Raw genomic sequence first — 22483 nt, forward strand, 5'->3', positions numbered from 1 at the left:
CTCACGCGGTCCTCGGGTTTTACAGAACGTGCAGATTCTCGCAGCTCTTCGACTTGCTGTCGCGCGCCCAGACCTTGTCGAGCAAATTGCGCACCTTCAGGCTGGTGCTGGTCCGACTGCCGCGATACTTCTTAGGCGAGTTGTTCTCCGAGCACGAGCCCAGCGGCGACTTGCTGCGGTTCTTCCGCGACCTTTTCCGGAACATCTCTCTAGTCCTCTCGGGATTCTCCAGCTTCAGGCGTATCTGCGTGAGAAGGCCGACCAGCAACTCGTCGACGTTGTGATTAATTCCGACGGATGTCTCGATGAATTTGCAATCGTAAGACGTTGCCATGGATTTACCCTCTATAACGATAAAATCGATTAAACCTGAGATGGTATATCGCGCGCCCTAAAAATCTTTTGCGAATGGGCACGCGCGATATAAGTACCGCGTAATTAGAAAATGCGGGATAGAATGTACGTCTAATACGACAAATAATTTATCTGAATTTTAAATTACATAAAACGATTTGAAGTCATTTTTCGACTCTTTTTCAAAATTTTCGAATAAATAAAAAATAAATGATTTGAATATCAATGATAATTTTAATAGCAATTAAAATCTATATTGAATTTTTTTCAGTACAGAATATATTTTATTTATTATCTTCCGCGAATTATTTTTAACAATTCACTAAATATAAAATATTCATATATCATCGCGTCATTATCTCTGAACGATGACATACATATGACATAATCGCGATAAGTACCAAAACGTGATTATTCTCTAACTAAACGATTCTCGGATGATTAGAGATTGCACCTGATTCTCGAGCTTTCATCTATGCGATTAAGCACCTAATTCTCGTGAATAGCATTTCGTAAGTCTGTTGAAATGATAACTACTCATCGACGACATTTCGCGCGGTTTATTCATTTCGAGCAGGATTTGTGACGATAGCAAATGAGAATTATTGTTTCGCAATATTCATGTGAGATAATTTTTTATTTAAAACGCCCTTTATTAGAGATATAATCGACCATATCTCGTAACGCCCTTTGAATTTTTCATCAATTTAAACGTAATTCTCTTGCCGAATTGAGAGAGTGCGGAATAATGTACGAGTCGCCGGAAAGAGCAGCGAGATTCGAGGTAACAGAAACTATAAGCGATACGTGTATCGATCGTTTATTAACAATTGACTTGAAATGGAAGAATATATACGTAATATACACCGCCTATTTATTTTCCAATGCTATTAAATATTTCCCGATAGCGACGAATTGACTGACACACGGCGCGGTTTTTGTTCGCAGGTGTGCGGTGAAAAGGTAACGGCGTTATCTCTCGAGACACGATCGTGATGAGTATCAGATGAAAACGCTCTCATTCCGAGTACGCGCAAGCATTTAATTAATTTTCTCGTTTAATAATTCATAAACAATATGTCAAAACGAAGAAGGATATCTCACGTTCGATAATATTTATACGTGTAATAATTATTTTTTAATTACCTCGACTCGAACATATCTCGCATAACGGAATTTTTCGCCGATTTTTCTACGGAATATTTTCATAATTTTCGGGTTAAAAGCGCGCCGAGTAATAATCGTTAATTGCTCATGAAGAGAATAAGCTCGTTTCATCGAATTGCGAATCGTCAAATTCAAGTAAACAGCAAGCCATGGGATATTCATTGTTTATTAATAATATATATCTATTTCGTGTGATTTATATACGTTCGAACCGGATTACACACGGAAAACTGAATGATTATGTATTTCCATTGCGTTTTAATTAGCCATTAATTCGACTTTATCAATTTTAACCTAGTGCACGGTGTCAGAACGACGGTTACCAATAATATTTCCGAATTTCGGTTATTAACGAAACCTCGCGAGTGCAGAACGGGACGGTATCGCGCGCGACGACACGTTTAATTAGCAAGCACTGTGGCAATTAACCACGAATTTCGTCAATCGTGCATGTAATATAAATACATTGGCGATTTATTAAAATCCCCTTTCCGCACATTCCACACAAGCTCGTCCATTTCATTAATTTATTATTGGAAATATCGCGGATCCTGGCTAAATAGCGATCTTCTTTTGTTCTTTTAACGCAAAGTAGTAAAAGTAGTGAAGTAGCAAAATGTGCGTCGTATGCGATTGACATCGAGAATGTCGTGTACGAGTGTCGTACGACCGTTTATTCTGCTTTGACGAGATTACTAGATTAGTGCGCGCATGACCGTAATTAATTGCTTCCAGGAACGAGGGTTGTTTGAGTGCTATGAAGGAGCAACAACGAGAAAACAAAAGAAGAGGAGAGGAGGCTTGGGAGGCATCGGGTGCCGGCGGAGCAACCAAAGGGTGAGTAACTTGCTATTATTAATTATTCGTTACTTGCCGAATTTATCGTTTACAATTATTTTACGCGCGTAACGTTTATATTTCGAAATATCGATTATCTTGGGCGATGCTATAATTTGGTCATGTTTGTATTTTACAGGTCAACGTGGTTTGTGTTAATTACAACTCCGCTGCTGCGCGTCGTATTGTGGTGAGTGACAAATAAAATTTTATTTTAATTCGAGGTAGTGAATTCACAAAAATTCATAGATGTAGCATATAGATGCATACATCGAAAATAAAAATCAATAAAAATATTACAAATAAATAATTCTGCAAACTGCAGATAATTAAAATGTTATACGATATATTGTGGGATATCTTATAGACAAATGCGGTATTATAGAAAAAAAAGAGTAATTGTGAAAAAGGCGCTATTAATCTAATCACGTTTACGGTACAGAGAAAGCGTATTCTGTGCATCGATGCGTTCGCTGGGAGGGGGGGGTTTAAATGGCTTTTTCCCGCTCTACTGCCCTCGGAGAATTTGCAACGGAGCAAAGTGAGATGCCACGTCAGTACATTTATACGTATGTTGCGCGTTATCTACGATCGCCCTATATCAGCATTTCGCGCTAAATGTCACTCCAATGATAGATAGGCTCCTCGTTTCCTGAGCACGTTCCTAACGCGTAGCAATTTCCATTTTCGCGTGTCTCCGCGAATTGTCCGATTTGGGGTAAGTAACTTTGGGGGAAGAGAGGGAAATATCCCGATTGTCAGAGCTAGTCTGACAAAAAAATTACCTTCGGTTGATACCAATCGGCTGCGAACGAGGTCGACCTTGTTCCCCACGAGGATGACCGCCCTCGCGGATACGTGATCGCTCCGCCATAAGGATTGGAGAACCTCCTCAGCGATGCGCACCGAAGCCCGATCGGTCGTAGAATAGACGACGCAGTACGCGTGCGGCTCGTACGTCGAGATGCAATTTTCCGGCTGTAAGCATTAATCATGACGGAGACAGATTAACACTAATGACCACGATCGAGTTTATCTGTCTCCATTTCCTAATATTTATGAAGTATATTAATTGATCGTCATATACGAAACGACCGTTCCGCATCGACATCTTCGTATAATTTTCAGACAAATTACACACGCAATTAAAATCACATTTTAAATAAAATTATTAATTGGTTTTTTGTTACAAGATTATAATGCAACTAAAATGTGATTTTAATTGCATTATAATCTTGTAGCAAAAAGCCAATTTAATAATTTTACTTTTATTTAAAGATTTATTCGTTGCGATAATCTTAAAATATGCAAAAAAAAACATATGTGCGGATATTGTGATAGAACATAATCTATTTTTTTTTTCAAAGCTTCAAACACGCAATGCAATTTTCCGGGTAGATATTAATCATAGTGGATATTAATATTAATGGTCATAATGGAGCTTGACAGTCTCTATTTCCAATTTATGATACACTATTGCATGAAACAGCCGTGTATTTCATATATCAACAAAATTCACATAATTTCCAGAGAAGTTAATTAATCTAATTATTATCTCATTTTAGTTATATTAATTTTAATATTATATGTAAAAATTCCATTCCTTCATCATTTCAAACATATTCCATTAATCCAATAAAAGCTACATCTGTTCGTATTTTCACATTAATCTTTCCGTCTTACAAATAGTGAAATAAATATTTTTTATTTCCTTTTTCAACTCAACGAAGCCAAGGTTTTCTTAGATGTATTATAAAGAAGCGTGCCCCCTTTTGTATGGATATTATAAAAGAGAACTTCTCTCTCTCTGTAGAACATGGCATTATAGGAGCAAGCTTTAGAAGTTTGCTATTACGCTTTAGACATAACTTATATATATCTATAGAGATTCCTTGGGGCGCATAATTATGGTATGATGACAGGGAATAAAATCAGATAGAAAAGTTGAAATAAAATTTACTTTGTATTAATATAGAATTGTATAATTAATGGTGCCTGAACATTTTTAAAGTCTCGTGGTTTTTTTATCGTTAATGCCGAGGGGTCGAAAGAGAAAAATGTTCTAGTGTCACAATGGATGACATAAATTCGCGAGAGATCATACGTGTTGTTTCCGATTGAAATCGGTAGACCGGAAAAAGTTAAAGAGAAGGAATCGAAAAAGAGAATAATGTTATCTATTATGATGGGTATTTGACATTTTGAAGCTTATAGCATGTTGAATTTTCATAATTAATGCGTAAATGATGTTAATTCTTTGGTCCTTGCATTTTTCGTTCATTGTTATTTGTTCTCTTTCTCTCTGTCTGGAAATATTATTTTTCATACTTGTCAATTTTTACTGAAGAGTCGACGTACTCGACTAATTTCCAATTAACGGCGGAAATAATTAAAAATAAAAAACATTCCACGTTATACCCGATAAAGCGGTAAACTTTGACAAAATCTTATTTGACTCATCATTTTAATTAAATTCGAGATTGTTATAATACTATTGTAGTCGGTTGATATTATTGTGTTATTTGCCGTGGTCGAATCGAAAAATTAAAAAATCAGTGCGTATTTATCTTTTTACTTAAAAAGACCTATCTTTCTCTTTACAAAGCGCAATCAAGTTTCGCTGTTCATTATTGTCCACTCGAATGACGTAAAAGTTCCTGGAATAATTGCAATCGCGCAACGTTACGAGTATTGCAACACCCGGTCAGAAAATGCTAGGCAATAAATAGTGATCTCCGGACGATCTTTTTCACTGATGTATTTCGTAATGGGTGCTCGTAACAAAGTCCAATCGAAAGGAAGTTTAGTTCCGAAACGGAAGGGATATCGGCTTAAAATCACTGTAAGGGTCTAAATTATATTTCGGTGGAGTTTTGGAAAAGACGGAGTATATAATGTTCAGACTATAAGTTGGGACAATTCCCCCCGGCTCTATCTAGCTTAGTGATTTGCCGTAATCTTTCTGACCTAAATGTCTGTTTTAATATAAACATAGATGTACAAAACTGATTTATTCAGACCTTCTTTTTATAAAAGCAAGCGTAATATTCGCCGATACAATTACTTAAAAATATTCATAAGTATACTTTTACAATAATACACAAGGAGAGATATTAAAATATTTCGAATCGTATTAAATGTAAGTAAATTCAATTTTTTTTTTTTTTATTGACAAAAATAAAAGTCCAGTTCGTCCGGCTAAGGGGGGGGGAGGGATTAGCGTTAAATCACGTTAGCGCAGTCAGTCGTTAAAGGTTAAGATCGCAACGAGAACGGGTTCTGTGATTTTGCGAACAATTATACGAAAGAATTACCTTGAACCGTATCAAAGGCGCGCTATGCCTCGTGATATCGAATATATCTAGGGATCGACCACTTAACGGTCGAACGCGCGGCATGGCTCGATGCTCGTCAATGACTCGCGACACGCCTGGCTGAACGGAGGCAGGAGAGAACGAAGAACGCTTCGTTACTCCCTTAGGTCCTTTTTCTTATAAGCCCCTCTCTAAGCTCGCGCGCGGGAGCTTACGGTTAGCTCGTCACGCCGCGCCGTATAGCTCTTACTTGGTCGGTTACACAAAAACCGCAAATCGGACTGTGTCGCGCCGCATTCGGATGCCGGACGGGCCACAGGTCTGGATAGGATTGCTCTATTTGGGAGTTTTCTCGCCGCGTGCACCCGCACCGTTAATGCAAAAAGTAACCACGTGTTAATTACGTCTCTAGTTTGAAAAGGATATCTCGGGATCTATTAACCGAATTTTCGCATATATGCAATTACATTTTGATATCTTAATGTATTTTATAATATATTATTATAAAAATAATTTAAAAATATAATTACTGGAAAATTATTAGGATTTCTAGCTATTTTCTCAGGGAATATGTTAAAAGTAATAATCACGATTTACTTTAACTTTTAGCGTTTTTTCTTGGCTGCACTATTGCCCACTAGTGCAACACTAGTGCAACATTAATGCAACGCTATTGGGTAGTGCAGGGCAGTGCAGGGCGATAGTGCAGCCAAGAAAAAACGTTATTAATCTCGTAAATACTTCTTTCTCAAAATGTATACGAAATGATTTAATTTACTAGCTTCGTTTTCTTACATTTAATGCTATAAAAGTAGAGAACTGTATTAATAGCATACGGAAAATCAATAAATGCGTTTTTTATCTCGTTCCTTTCGCAAGTTCCTACACATGTGAGAGATAGGAAGTACAATTACACAATGATTTGAGAAAATTAATTGAATAATTTTGAGAAATAATTAGAAACAAAAGCTAATAAAACACTCTCGGATATACATCACGCATTATACATATATATATATTTTTTTACGTATTTACATTAATTAAATAAAATGTGTTTGACTCTGAAATTAAATATAAGATCAAGAGCTGCCTCATTTGCGATTAACTTTGTTGGTAAACTCTGTTAATGAATTCGCGTAAATGCGAAATAAATATGAGACTGCTCTCTAAATTCCCTCCTCTCTCTCTCTCTCTCTCTTTCCTTCTATCTCTCATCTTGCTTTTTCAAATTTACAGAGGATGTTTCCTTAACTAAGATTTGATTTCGCCAGATTTTTTCATAACTTTTCGTAACATCTCTCAGTTTGAAGAATTAAATGTGAATGTGCTGCGAGATGATAAATGAGTTGTATCTTTAAATATGTATTTATGTAAGATATCCACTGACTATTGCCACTCATTTACGTATTATTTAATCAATCTACTTTAATGAGAATTTTATTAGATTCTATCATTCCTGCGCGATTCTATTTTCAACATTAATCACTTTGGTAACTAAATTGCGAGTTAAAACGTCGTTAAGATAAAATTAACTTAAAATTGTACAACTCAATTAAAAAAAATGTTCAACTAGCTCTGTCGTAACTATAACGTATTGCACACAATGTAATATTATTTCGAGGTATTAACGAAGTAACCGTATGCATTTAATAGCAGCTATATGGTTAATAGTTAATATGAATATGTTTAACGTTATGCATAATGGATGCATATTATAACCGCAAACCGCTGATAAATTAGTGTTTATACACACAATGTTATTTCACTACAATATATCTATTTTTCAATAATCTATCTTCATAAATATATTAGTAGAATTTTATTTACGTGACACATCTGACAAAGCGACAACAGTGCAATTTCTAATTCAGCAATAAAAATGATGTAGATACTTTTAAACTCGTTACTCTGTTCACTTACAAGTTTTTTTGATCGATACGAAGTTAAAGTTTTTTAACAGAAATTTTAATAAGTCGTTTTTTCTCAAAAATTTTAAATTCCATCTACCTTATTTATTTACCTTAAATAATTATGTATACGATAAATTATGATCTTGTTTTAAAGTTCACTTGAAATTAAACTGCACAATTAGTTTCTGTTGTTCTTATTTCGTAGCTCAAACATTCACGATCACATCATTTCTAATTGCCTATCTAACAAGGACTATCGATTTCTCGACATTCTTGTCGAGGTAAAGGGTATCTCGAATTGATTGAAGGATACATTGATGAAAATTGACTCGTTAGATATAGGATATGTCAGATATGCCGTAGCAACCTGAGCTCGAAATATCGATTTCTTTTGTATAAAAATATCGTTCTAGATATATTTCCAAGAAATCATAAAGAAGAAGATGAATAAAATGTAATTTGTTTTTTAATTAAGGAGACAATTTGCTCCATTATCGACAATTGGAGAGATGCCATCTTATATAATTTTTTTTTATCCTATCTGCGTTAAGAAATTGCTACCCTATAAGTTTATCTGCGTAATAAATACGCATTAACTCGGCAGAGGCCGACCTAATCGAATTCCGGGACTATCAGCGGAAATCAGGATCGCGGCCTCGCGGCCTAACGTGATTAGAGAGGCCAGCCTTGACTTTCGCGGTACCAAGAATAACGGCGGCGCGCATCAGGCCGTCCCGCGCGGGTACGGCCTTCGGTCGCCGGAATTCCGCGGGAATTCAGGAAGTTCGGAACTCGAGAGTTCGACCGCCATTAACGTGGCGCAATCGTTCGCCGTTTTCGTCGGCACACGCGAAGATCGGCCGCATGCGCGCGAGCGCGTATCGGCGGAGCGGTCGACCGCGCGTTATATACGAGTTGCGTTGTACGCGAACGGCTGCGAACGTACGTTTTAATTAAAGGGTAAATTCGATTGAAATTGTCTGGCGAAGCGTGGCGGCGCGGCTCTATCCCCGCGTTCCCGCCCCTCCCTCCCGTCCCACAGTCAACCAACCCCCTTCCGACGTAGGCCACTGTGTATGTATATCACGGCATGCAGTAGGGTTCCACATTTACGGCGCGGTACGCGAGTATCGTCGCGCCAACGCGTCAGCTTGCCCACCGTGGAAAATGGATTTTAATTTAATTCCCGCGGTACAAAAGCACACACCGCGTGCGCCCCTCCTGGACCGTCCTTTCAACCTGCCCGCCCCCCGCGTGTTAACTCGATTACGACGTCTCCGTCGTCTCGTGAGAGCACTTCACCGGCGAAGGTTCAGGCGCGGTCCCCTCATCCGTTTGTTCGACGAAAACGAGAGGAGACTGGCTGATGGCTGGCTGGCTGGAGATCGAGCTTGCGGCAAAAATGATTAGTTCAGGAGTACGGAAAATTAGCGATTAATGATACGTGCGCATCAATGAGCAATTGACTATGAGATTTCTGAGACCTGTCGTTAAATTCATTGTCATCAGTCACATCGACTCTCGTCAATTTCACCATTCTGCTCTTCTCTCGATAAAAATATGACTATATTTTATATTTCTAGTCCATTATGTGTTATATAAGATAAAAAATTTATTGAAATTTTTGCCGAGCGGAATTTTATTTTACACATTTTTTTAAAATAATTTTGTTGAAGTAAAATATCTAAAATGGATTTCTGCTCGGTAAACATTTCAATAAAATTTATTACTCGATACTAATTCTGATAACATTTTGTTCTTCAATTTCACAAATGACAACATTAGCAAAATTCGCGATACGATGATATGTACAGATAAACTATAATATATGTGATAGCTACTAAACTTACCGTCATTTCGGCACAAGAGTGATCGATAAAAGTCAATTCCGATTCCTCGCCAGCCAAGAGCACGCTGACGGTCTTTTCGCCGGACTCGTCATCTGCAACGTGAACGAGAATACAGTGTTAGGTTTTTAAATTTCAAGTTAGTTGAATTCAGGGCACGTATTGTGGAACTTTTCGGAATGGATTCCGATGGGAATTGTTCCGTTTTCCCTAGAGAGCACAATAGAAATCCAGGAAATAACTAAACAATTCCGATCGAAATCCATTCCGAAAAGTTCCATAGTACTCGGAGATGGTATCACGAGCGAGTAAAATGTATATTAAATAGCTTATTAAGTAATTAACAAATAAAGCCAGAACAGTCGACCTGCAGATTTTATGGGGAAACAAACGTCTGAGACTAAATTAAGTGTCACTTCAGAAGCGTCCTTCATTCTAAATGCAATTCAGACTAGGAATATGCCGGTACTTGTAAAGTGCAAATCAGGCCGAATTCAAACTTCCTCATCGGTTTTCGAATAAGTTTGATGATTCGGCAAGATCCTCGTGAAACTGACGCAGCACTACTCGCAACAGCTTTACTCTAATTGTATAAATAAAGATTTATATTTGGGAATTTCGTACGGGGTGAAGTCTTCCGAGTAACCCGAAATAATAGAGTGTCAGCATTTAAATCGGATTTGTTTCGGTTCACGCACACACAGCAGATCAAACAGTGGGGATCCGAAAACATCGCGTTGCCCCTATTCCGGGCCATTCCACGCCGCTTCGTATCGCGCATGCATGTGATGCATGGATTTTTCCGTGACCGCTCGAACAAAACAATTACATCACACTCCAAATTCGAATGGAGAGCGCCCTGCTTGTTTTCGTTCCGGTTCATTCCCAGTCTATCCGGCTGGCTTTCGGGGGGATTCTTACGGGGGGGTCGCGTGCCGCGTTCGATCGATCGGCCGTGGTCGGACGAGGACGACGGGGTACGGTAGGCCGTGGATTTTGCGGTCGCGATGACTGCAACTTGCGTGTATGTGGTCGACTCACCGATCGAAGTGTCGTAGGCGTGCAGATACTCGGAAGTCATAAATTGAGACACCAACGAGCTCTTGCCAACGGCGGGGGCGCCCAGCATAAGGACGCGATACGGCGCCGGACCTTGAGACGCGCTGCTCTCCCTCGAACTCGCCAACGAGCCCGCCGCCGAATTCCGCGCCGATCCTGGGTACGAGGCAGTCAGGTGTTCCGTGCTGCGTCGAATAGAAGAAAGGCTAGGCGCGTGTTGAGATTAGCACAGGATAAAGCTACATCGTCGATTTATATCAAAATCAAAACTTATTTCGTTAAAAGATTCAAGAAAATAAGGAAAGATACTATGCCGCACTTGAATTTTTTGATCGACGATTTGGGGGTGGGTGGGGGGGGATTTTTTGCTTGGACACAAAAATGAACGAATGTCACGGACGTTCAGTCTTCTAGAACGTAATTTTTTTAGATTCGTAGTAATACTACAGCTGAGTAAAAAACATCATATACATATCTTATTGGAAAATTGAAAAATGTACTTTTATTTCTCTATTATTATTATACTATATAAATATTTATTTAATTTTATATATTTTAGCCATTCAAGAATTTATAATAAAAATATAATAAACTATAATACTATAACTATATAATTACTATAATACTTTCAATCAAGTTTTCATCCGTTGAATTATTTCAGGGATAAAACGATCATCATTCTCAAACAGATCTGGAGGTTCACAATTAGATAGACTGTTCAATTTAAATAAACTCTAAAAAAAGTTCTGAAAAGAATTGAGTTGCATTATAATCTCTCAAAGAAGTTCTTAGGCATAATGAGAAATCATAAATGCTTATGGAAGATACTTAGCTTTACATGACACAAGTAATCCGGATCGGATGAAAAGAAAAATTGCTTTCTTAAGGCGGAAGTATTCAATGAAAAATTCTTGCATCTCGGGCATTATTTCATCAAAATATATCTTTAAATTAAAAATACTTTTTTTTAAAAAGATAAAATTTTTTTAATCAAGATATATTTATATAAAAATTTTAAACTACAGTAACCGTTTTCTCTTTAGAAAATATAACATCTACTTTAGATTCCGAATTTATTTGTTTCAATATTATTACTGCTAATATTAACTGTAAGTAATAAAATACAATTATGTCTCATACATGTATGTTGGCATTACGTAAATCAAGAGACACGAAGTGTCTTGCGCCAAGTGTACGTGTGGTATAATTTAATCTTTCTTTCGAGGTATCTTAAATAGATAATAATTCTAAATGTTGCGCGCGACGCGTGTTGCTGCAGAAGTCATCTCGTGAGATTCGAATGAAATTTTGAGACCCTCTTCTACGAAGAGATATAAACTGATTTTGTCTCGGTGAAAATTTCATCGGTCGTATGCTCCCCTCGTATTTTCCCTAACTTCCAAATTTTCAACGTCAAATATTTTGAGTAACTAAGCTTCAAATTAAAATCTCATTAAAGTCTACGGGCAATTAATTAACTGTAAGACACAGAATATCTCTCTTACACGTTAAGCCTTGAAGGGTTTATTTTCTGAAGTATTTTAGCCCCTCATCTCTGTTAAGCACACTCGAAATTACACCTCGTTTTCAATTTTCACCAGAGGAAAGGTCAACTACGATTTTATCGCAGAACACGCTCCTGCAATTCGATATTCCTGGGACAAACTTTAGAAAATATTTAATGTTTTCTCAACATTTCCTTTTTTAATATATGGTACCTATATACATAACTATGGCTGGATAATACAATTATTTTAATCTTCTGTCACAGAGTTTAGATGAAGTTATCAGAATCTTCTGCTGTATGTGAATTCAGACATCTTTTCATTTTTCTGCATAATGCGGATTTCTCGAATGACATTTAGATTCCACTTGTCCTACCTTTTCATAAAAGATACTTTTAATTTTCTCAAAAATAGAAACATACAAATGTATGACATTCTTATAAATTCTAGTAATTTTACATTAAATATTACTATTATTATTCATATTTTTCATATCTCATTTTAAAGAGACGTAGTAATATGTCTCGTGTCAAGTATATTTATATATATCTATACATATACAGTGCGTTCGGGAAGACGCTATTAGTGCTATTTGCTTATTTTATCTTTGTTTTACATCTGATGAGCGATAAAGATAGAATGATGCAATAGCGCTAATAGCGCGCTTCCCGAACGCAGCCATAGAAATATATCTCCGTAAAAGAAACGTTATAGCGTCTGTCTTTATATTCTTTATTAAATATGCTCTGTTATATATATATATATATATATATATATATATATATATATTCTGAAATACTAGCGTCATACACAAAAATTAAAAAATATCAGATAACATTTTTCTATTCAAACAAAAGAGTATGCAGAAAATGTAATTTGTAATTATTATATGTAACAAAAGTTGAGAATTTATTAATTTCTAATTAATTGCATTTTTCAATTTATTGACTAAATCGACTTCGTGTTTACTGTAACAAGCATAACAGATCTCTGAAGGTGTTAGTGAAATTAATTATGTGAAATCAAATTGTCTTAATTCTGTCTTTATTCTCTCTTTCTCTTTAATATATTACGCGAGATTATATAAATATACTATAAAAAAGTACAAATACAAAATACAAATTGAAGTATATTTTGCGGAAGATATTTTATGTATATAGAAAATGCAATATATTATTTCGAAATGCGAAAATGTGAAACATTTTCCGAAAAAAGCAAATACAGAATAATAATATTTCATATCTCTTGATGTTTCTTTATGCCAACTGCGTAATACCCGGTCCCAGCTTCGGTATATTATATTTGTATGACGTCTGAAGACCACGCTCTAAGGTCCAACGCGCGTGTCTACGTAACTTCAACGCCACACGTAAACTCACGCGTTCGATCTAGAGCGACAGTCCAACTTGCCGCTGCGACGACGAACCGGAGATAGAGGCCGGAAATATTCTACGGTACTCTCCTTCCAGAGCTGAGAGTAGACGAGGTGGTACAATCGTAAATATCACCGCTCGACCGTAGAGTAATAAGTGCAACTGTCGATCGTGTCGATATCGCTACTGCTATCGACACCGCATTAACAAAAATACATTCTTATCAATTTTGCAGTAAATTTCCTGTACGCTGCGGGATACTATAGAAGATACATCGCGAGAATGTTCAGTAGAGATCGTTATTTTTTGGTGGCAATCTCGGTAAGAGACTCAGAAATATAGAGCTGTGAATCTATTTTGCTATATTAGTAATCATGAATTTATAACGTGTTAGATATTTAAAAATATCGCGATTTCCACATTTTTCTTAAACAATATATAACTCTGCGGCATTCGAATGTTGGAGATTACCAACGTTTTAGAATGGGAACACATAGTACTTACCTGCTCATATCACAAGAATGTTTGTCAAATTATAACATTTGCCCCCCATTAACTATGCTTGAACTTACCTAGAGTTGCTGGACGCGACGCTATTGTTAGAGCGCGATCTGCGGCTCTTTAGGGAATCGCCCCGGTTTACCACCCCCTTGCCCGTGATGCTGAAGTGCCGTAGTCTGTAGTACTCCTCCTCCACGCCGGTGTTGGGCATACTCGCCACTCGCGATCTTTGTTGCGGAAGACACAAATAATTCGGCCGACCGGAAGAGCGACTGCCAGGAGCCTTCACTGACTGTGATCGACTATGATGAGGGCTTCCATATCTGCGGGTTATTTGATCGTCACTATCTGATAATATCGACGCAGATCCAGAAGAAAAAATCATACTTCAGCTAGGAAATAAAATCATTGAAATTGTTTAAAATTCAAAACAGTTTCATAAAATTTGATAATATAATGTAATAATATCTTTATATTACTAAAGAAATATAAAAATAATCTTTCTTAAAGTAATATATTTCTAAATAATTTAAAAAATTTTTTTGAAACACTACTTTCAACTAATTTTGTGAGTTGTTGTAATAATATCATGAAAAATTATGAAGCTTACATATGCTATAAAATTATGAAGAATATTTGGATTGAAAACGAACTTTCTCGGAACTTGTCGTACACTGTCGTAGTGTTGTAGTGTCAAATTATACTCAATCTGAGTCATTTTTAATCGTTCCTATAGATCGACATTGTTCTTACTCAAAACATGTTAATTTAACTAAAACAATGTTAATTTAACTAGATCAATGGACTAGATTAAAATAATACTGTTTTGAGTCTGATAAAATATAAAATAACAAAATTTCGACAGACATGGTAGTTAAAAATAACAAAATGTTATTTAATTTGAGGTATTGGTTTAAATTTTATCTTTTAATAGTTTTATATTTAAAAAATGCCAAAAAAATTATTATTATTAAACATGTTGAAATCTGAAAAATATTGGAGATGTTCTTTTCTTAATATTCGTATCAATAAAATATATAGATATCTCTTTATACATATATATGTATATATTTTTTTTAATTTAAATCAATATAGTTTTGAAACATATTTGAAACTGGACACCTGTTTATAAATCTTTCTATCTACAGTGCTTGATGCTCTTTCGAAGTATGGATGTTTCCTTCTGAGATATTCTGTATATAAATCCATAAATATTGAATATCTTCTGGCTAGAACTTCCGAAAAAATTTCCGGGCAAACTTCCTTTTATCGCGACCGCGAGCATACTAAATGACTTGAAATACATGAGAGAAAAATGTTCATTGAGCTCACTGCGCAGAGCGGTTTAATATTTTTTTAATATCTTGATATCTTGTGTGTTGACACCATGTTATCTAAAATGTGTTTTATTAAAAGTACTGTCGGAGATAGAGAAATGCGCCGAAGTATTTAAAATAATGATTTTACATTGCTAAAAATTGATAACGATGTCGGTTAAACTCCGGTCAGAAAACTGTTTTTCTTTGAAACAAATTTATTTATATTTATATGTAATCGCGTATTAGAGAAAAGAGAAAGAGAGAGAGAGAGGAGAGAATTTTAAAATACAGCGAATATTTTATCAAATATTACCCGTTGATTACGTCTTCCTGAATCTTTGGGAGCTTTCCAGCAAGCGACACAACTCGACACAAGTATCGTTTTATCTTTGTTGCTCATTACCAAAAAAAGAAAGATAGAACGATGCTTGTGTCGACCTGTGTCGCTTGCTGGAAAGCTCCCTTTATCGTCTATATCACCGATATCGATCGCGCATCGTTTTCTGTGTCATAAAACCGCAAGTGCCATGCCGCAGCAACGGTCGATATTTACTCACCTCATCTCGAAGTCGTGTATCTCCTGTAGGGTGAGGGTATTGGCAACGTCTAGCAGCTGCCGCATGTTTTCTTCGCGTCGCCTCGCGTCGGCGTCCGGGTGCAGCAGAATCGTCGCCGCGGGCGCGTCCAGCGACAAGGACGGCTGTTGCACCACGATCGTCGCCTGGGTCGATCGCTTGCTGCCGCCACCGGCACTTCCGCCTTTCGGATATGAAAAATTTACGTCCATTATCCCGTTCTCGGGCTCGTTGATCTTGCGGGTCACGAATCGGCGGGAGAGAAAGAGATGCGTCCCCCCGTCCCCGCGTCCTCGTTCCCGTATCTCCTCTCATTCCGCTCTCGCGGAATGCGATTCTGGAATCTTTAGGCCACCCTTCTTCGTTCCCCTCTTCGGCAAAATTGCCGAGAGGGTACGCTTACGCGTGAAGCGTGCTTGACGACGTATCCGCGGTTGTCCCGTCGAAATCGCCGTCACCCGTGAACCATTTTGACGATGATACTTCTCGCGACGATCCTTTCGACACGGGGGTAAAATCTCGATAGCGCTGACATTGTAAAAAGTTCAAGTGTATTTATCTGTTGAGTGTACAGGCTGGGTTAAGGGTCGCTACTCCAAAAAATTTTCTGCGGTTTTAGATAAAAAGCAAAGAAAGATAGGGTCTCGATTAGAGATAGTCTCGATGATTAAATAAAGAAATTACACGCCGTTCTATTTGTCATTTGTTTCCTTAGCTTTATTTTATTCACAAACAGTTAACGCATAGAGAAAGTCAAATCGATTATTATTTCCATTTATAGTTTCTATGGAATATTTAGGATCATCATATCATTTCTCAAAAAGAGAAATTCCAAAAATAGTTGCTCAACTGTTTACGACGGAAAACGAAAAGATTGAAAATAAAGTGAGAAGTGAAAGCGAAGCTTATTGTTTCGTAATTAATTTTGATATTTACTTTAACAAGAGATATTAATTCTGCTTGATAAGAAAATTTGATATCGAAACTTGGTAATCCTAGAAACGTTGAATATATTAATGTATTATATTTCTGCAGTATATTATAATCGCGTCGTGACATATGAAACTTTTGTTCGAATTCGAAGTTAAAGTTAGTTGATTGCAAAGCTTTATGCCCCGTTGTTCAATATAATAGTATTTAATTTTTGTTAGGGAATCTTGCCTTCAGAATCGATCGCGCAATTCTCTCTCGGATGTGCTAAGGTAAAAAGCGTAAAAATGCGTGGAAGATAAAAATTTCCATGCATATTATAGTATATTAAAACGATTGTTTTTTTTTTTTTTTTAATAAAATGTAGACATTGTGTTAGCATTTCGATTAAACGAGATGCATATGACCTTTAAAACGGTGAAAAAAAATGAAACGCGAAGAAATTCATTGGCAATCACGGTAGACCCATAAATTTATAGACGACTATCTACTGGGTTTGCACTTGAAGTGAATTTTATAAATTCTTTTTCGAAGCAAATAGGATTCGAAATCCAGTGTTAACAATAATTGATCGTCTCAGAAATCCTTTTACGTAAATGATAGTTGTTCTTTCGCAAACTTTTCTCGTTCGAGCTTCTTCTTGGTGTAGTAATTTCGAGCCCAGCCTGTGCAGAGATCAACGGGCATCTTTAAGACGCGGAAACCCCCCGTTTAAACAAAAGTTCCGCAATCTACGAGCTCGAGTCTCGCGCAATTGCAATTACCGAGATTCCATCCGACACTGTCGACGTGACGGACGGAATAATAACGCGTAGGATTGCGGATAGCGAGGACGGCGATCCCGCAGGCTTCGCGGCGTGTAGTGTAGTGTATACTAGTGAATAGAAGCAAACAGGTAAACGACAAAGCGTGATTCGATAGCAGGAATCGCAAGCGGCATTCCCGAGTCTTCTCTTTCGCGCTGCTAAACGGCATGGCGTAGCCGAAGCGAGCGATCGCGTTGCAGATATCGCGCACGAATTAAGACTGGCATAATATTTCAACGAGTTTCCAGATTTCGACGCTACAAATATGCGAAAATAAATCTAGTCATGCGTGATCGTGTGTAATTTTGCGTGTCCACTCTCGGTCGAGATAAAATTATATAGATGTGATTTTTTTTGAATTCTTACTCTTTTTGAAATGTCTGCTTGTATCCGAATAAATATTTGTAAGAATAATATTAATTAAAATTTGAAAACAAAGAGAGAGAGAGAGAAAAATTATAATGAAATATATAAACTACTCTCATCGTAATAAAAAATGACAAATATAATACAAACTTTCTATTTTTTTAATACAGCTACATATAAAATGTTTAACGATAACTTTTTCACATGAAATACATTTTGAATTGGATTCAAACTCATTCAAACTTAGTTTTAATTATTTAGTTATTAGGAATAAAAATACTTATTGTAGCAAATGCATTTTTTCATATTTGCAGCATTTAAAATATGAGCTCAATGAAATTATACGGATTTTAATTTTTTTTCGTGGTATCATTGATGAATCTACTTCTATCTATTCATCTATCTATATATAACGACAAAATTCACATTTTGTAATACATATAGTACTAAGAGAAAGCAGAAATATGGAAGAGGTAGAAATTAATAATGACGAAATATGTAATTTTTTTTCAGAAAGTATACAATTTTTTTTATTGTACTAAACAGTACGATATAATTTCATTTTGTATTTCTGAAAATGCATAAAATTTAAAATACGAATATAACAAACGAGATTTATAAAATTACATTTAATCTTACAGATTGATAGCGTAATGAGTTTTTCATGTTTCTACCTCCTCCTTTATCAATCGTTCCCATAAGCATTGAATTAAATTAATGGAGGTTTAATTGAGCCCCTATATCAGTTTAGATCTGTTTTAATAAAAAAGATGTCTTTTGTCTTAATCCTCCGTGCATTTTAACTAGTGTTTATGCGAACGGTTTTACGACAGCGACAGAAATCACACTAAGCCGGTCGGTGTATTTTGCATACTCAAAACGGATTTTTAATTAATGATCAAAGCACCGGTGACGATATTTCCCTCGGCTACGGTGCCGATTATCATCGCAGAATTCGCAGCAACGAGACAACGAGCTATACGACATTAAGAACGTCGCGTCTCATAAAGACCGTTTCGCGAGAATGACTTTTCGTCAAGAATATTTTCGTCCAGAACGTAATATTCATTATCGTGCTTCTTTCTTACTCTCTCCCATAGGGTCGATAAATGTCGTCGTTGTCGTCGTCGCACGTTGCCGTTGCTGTTATCTGAGATTCGCGCGAAAGAGGCGCAAGCAGTTGATTGACAACGCAAGAAGAGCGAGAGGACAGATAGACGCAGCGAAAACAAGAGATGGAGAACAAAGGAGAAGAAGCCCAAGCGCATTCGCATAGTCGCATTTGTGTTACCGTATTGTATCCACGCAATATCATTAAAAAGGGCGGCCGCCGAATGACAGAAAGCTTTTATCAAGTCGCGTCCCACTCATTCACACATATTATCATTAATGCGTCATCATCGTCGTCGTCATCGTCATCGTCGTCATCGTCATCACTGTCATCGTCATCATCGTCATTGTCATTGTTGTCAACGTCATTGCATAAGGTCTCATGCGCTTTCGACGGTCGCTCCGGTGTGGATATACGTGAACGACTATATCGTCTATTCGCCGGACTATGTAATACCTATTGCGCAAAACGGGAAAAAGAGCCTGACCCATGAATGAATGGTTGAAACGAGTGGATGAGATTCTGAAAGAAAAGAACATCAATTCATTTCCTTAGAGCTACCGTCATTTTTCTCGTCTCCTCTCGTTTCCTCTACTTCACGCACGCGTTATTCCGCGCACACATATATATCTACAAACGCATGGGATCGATTCACATCGATGTCAATTAGCGCTAATTTGCCTGCGATTAGGAATATTTTACCTCCTCTATTCGGGCAAATGTCGTTAAAATTAACGCAAAGACGTGAGGTAAAAGCAGAATAATTTACGGTTTCAGATAAAGGAGACAATGGAGTGATATTCTAACGATAAAATTAGTAGTTATGGTATCTTAATTTAATTAATTTTGACAGCTTTCAACTAATTTTAATATAAGAACAATAAAATATTCCGTGTTTGTCCAGACCTTTCCACGGTCTCTCTGTATTATAGACAAGATTATAAGTATGATATAGTGTATAGCTGCCCCGCAATCTAGAGATAGCGAATCCCTAACTGTGGAATTACTTAAATAACTCGACTGCAGAATCGATCGATAGTCTTAACTGGTTAGAGCGATCGACAGCCCCGGTTAAGTAACGTATACGCAGCTAGAGAGTAAAATCGGTGGCTCACGATCAATGCTTAATCGAGGTTGCTGGTTTTCTGCCCTTCAATTCGTAATGATAACCACGAACGCGCGATCGATCGCCATTAGTAGGATCCTGTATCATAAGCTCATCAACTAAATTAGTGTGGATATGAATTCGGCAACCGGATCAAAATGAAAGAGGGGGGGGGAGGGGAAGAGAGGCAGACAGTGAGAGAATGAGAGTAATGTATTCGCGCCTAGAAATTCTTTTCTTTCTTCTTTTTATCTCCGACGAGGGTCACGACGTAGTCTATTGTCACCGTCGCGATTTCAACGCGAATTTTTGACATCGCATTTAAGAAACTACCTAGAAACGTGGTACCGAGGGGTTTACTATTATATTTCGCAGAAAACAAGAAGAGGCTCTCAAGAGACTCACCCGCTGATCGTCGCGATTTCGTGCTCGCGCTACTCTGAATGTTACAGCCCTGGGTATTGCACGGCTGGGTCGCGCTTAAGAGCGATATATCGAGCGGATTGGTCGTCACGTTGATGTTGGGCCTCTTCTGACTTCGTCTGTGTTCGGTCGTGCCCTTCTCAAGCGCGTTCGCCTGAATCGAGTTGACTTTCCCGCTGGCCGCGTAATCGATCTGATATCCCACCCTGGCGTTCTGCTTCTCCTGGGCGGCCACCAGATTTCGAATCGAGGAACGCGTATCGGCCGAATTGGGCTGGCCCGCGTCCACCGAGCCTCTCACGGGGGTGCTAAATACAAACGGGATTATATACGGTCTCGTCGCGATAACGCAAGTGGCAGCGACTGACGAATTCACAGCCGAACCGAAGATGTCCCCTAAATCTTCCCCAAACTTTGAATAAAATTTAGCCTAGGAGGTCAGTTCAGAAAATTTGTAGTTCGTATAGCTTAGCCGTAAACTTTGTAAACTCCAAGGGGAAAAGATAACGGAAGTAAGAGACATTGATTCCCTTAGGAAATCTCAGTCTTGCCCGAAGCAGAGCAGAGATAGAAATCTTTAATCTGGAAATTATTGCACAAAATAGCGATTTAAAATCGAAAAAAGAGAAATATAACTAACGGATTATATAGTTCAGTAAGCAATATATGTTATATATGTAATTTAGACAAAATTCGTTCATTCATAAATTTTCTTAAAAATTCTTTAATTTCAAGATAGGGGAGTCTTCCGGACATTTCATATAGCCACCTTTTAAACATCTCAACGTTTTTGATTTTCTAAATTTCAATTAAATTACGTTGCATTGTAACATTGACATTTCTCATTCAAAATATAGGCCAGCTGAAGTTTTTCATAAAATTCATCTTATTGTTAGCGTAAAATCTACTTTCCACAGTGATGTCACTCGCTGCCACTCATTTAACCGCGTTTCACTGGGGGGTCGTCATTCACCGAATAGTCAGTTACTACCTAAAGAAATCCGCGGCTCTGAGATCCGGAAGAGGTGGGGTCCTGCCGCTACCGCCGAAGGTAAACCTGGTCTCCTGATGCGTGGGGACCATGGGCGTGGGCGGCGGATGAGTCGTCGTGCCCTCGGCGCCGTTATTTGAGTTGTGTCCCTGATTGATAGAGGAACCGGTGGTCGTCTTATTGTTACCGTCAGGTTGACCCGAATCGAGTCTCGAGCGCATACAGCGACCCGAGGGCCCGGCGACCTCGGTCCCATCGAAGGTGCGAAGCGGGGTCGTGGGCGTCGACGGAAGTGGTAACGGCGGGGTGGTTTGATTCGCCGCGACGGAAATCGGTGATGTAGGTGACGCCGGCGACGAGGTATGGCGGCCCCCGATAGTGTCATCGGGATGCCCCCGATGACCAGCGGGATGGATGGATGATTGTTGAGACGGGACCGTAGCGGGAGGTGACATTTCGGCCGGTACGTCGATTAGATCGAAGCTGTCGTCTGGCTGCTCCCCGTCTGTCGTCGTTACCTATGAACGGAAAGAAGAAATCGTCCCAACATTTACTGTTACAGTTGCCGATATTTTTAATTTCATGTAAAACATAGGTGTATGTATAAGCATGGCATATGCAATAATGTAATATATAAATATATATGTGTAAAGTTCCTGCGATTGACAGCGATGACATTTCGCGTTCGAGACCCCGAAATAATTTTTCCTTACCGAAAATATATCGAGGCGTGAATAGCTCTTGAAGTATGAATGATGAAATAAGTGAATAGATTTTGAAAAATAAATATATTTTCATGTTAATAGATATTATAAATAATAACGTTTTAATAGATTAATATTCAGTAGATTTTAACACATTTTTAACTTAAAATTTAATAAAAATATAGAATATTATAAAAATTGGGAAAAATTGCAAAAATTTTCTCGATAGTTTTGTTTAAAAAATCGATTTTAAACTCATCAGAAAATCTCTCTTATTAAAAATTCA

The 22483-nt window shown here is 37.6% G+C and overlaps 2 protein-coding genes across 7 annotated transcripts in view; one reads left to right on the forward strand and one right to left on the reverse strand.

Annotated features, from left to right (window-relative positions):
- Positions 1 to 5: 5 nt before the first annotated feature.
- Positions 6 to 22483, reverse strand: part of LOC143893642 (uncharacterized) — a 47544-nt gene continuing 25066 nt past the window's right edge. For 4 of the 6 annotated variants that reach the window (XM_077399265.1, XM_077399250.1, XM_077399258.1 and 1 more), the window contains 9 exons: positions 21494 to 22011; positions 20485 to 20810; positions 19431 to 19496; positions 15744 to 15945; positions 13939 to 14190; positions 10471 to 10694; positions 9433 to 9524; positions 3144 to 3336; positions 6 to 345 (listed from right to left, as the gene is read on the reverse strand). In XM_077399265.1, the coding sequence (XP_077255391.1) occupies positions 20 to 345; positions 3144 to 3336; positions 9433 to 9524; positions 10471 to 10694; positions 13939 to 14190; positions 15744 to 15945; positions 19431 to 19496; positions 20485 to 20810; positions 21494 to 22011 (2199 nt within the window). In that variant the 3' untranslated portion in view covers positions 6 to 19. The remainder of the gene's footprint in view (positions 346 to 3143; positions 3337 to 9432; positions 9525 to 10470; positions 10695 to 13938; positions 14191 to 15743; positions 15946 to 19430; positions 19497 to 20484; positions 20811 to 21493; positions 22012 to 22483) is intronic. The other 2 variants (XM_077399283.1, XM_077399293.1) reach the window with 2 other exon arrangements.
- LOC143893682 (5'-3' exonuclease PLD3) overlaps positions 2218 to 22483 on the forward strand; it is an 86897-nt gene continuing 66631 nt past the window's right edge. Inside the window, exons 1-2 of the mRNA XM_077399335.1 lie at positions 2218 to 2358; positions 2498 to 2548. Of these exons, the coding sequence (XP_077255461.1) occupies positions 2233 to 2358; positions 2498 to 2548 (177 nt within the window). The 5' untranslated portion in view covers positions 2218 to 2232. The remainder of the gene's footprint in view (positions 2359 to 2497; positions 2549 to 22483) is intronic.

The sequence above is a fragment of the Temnothorax americanus genome, unplaced genomic scaffold, assembly GCF_048541705.1.
Source record: "Temnothorax americanus isolate GAGA-0224 unplaced genomic scaffold, ASM4854170v1 Scaffold1, whole genome shotgun sequence".
NCBI classification, from domain to species: Eukaryota; Metazoa; Arthropoda; class Insecta; order Hymenoptera; family Formicidae; genus Temnothorax; species Temnothorax americanus.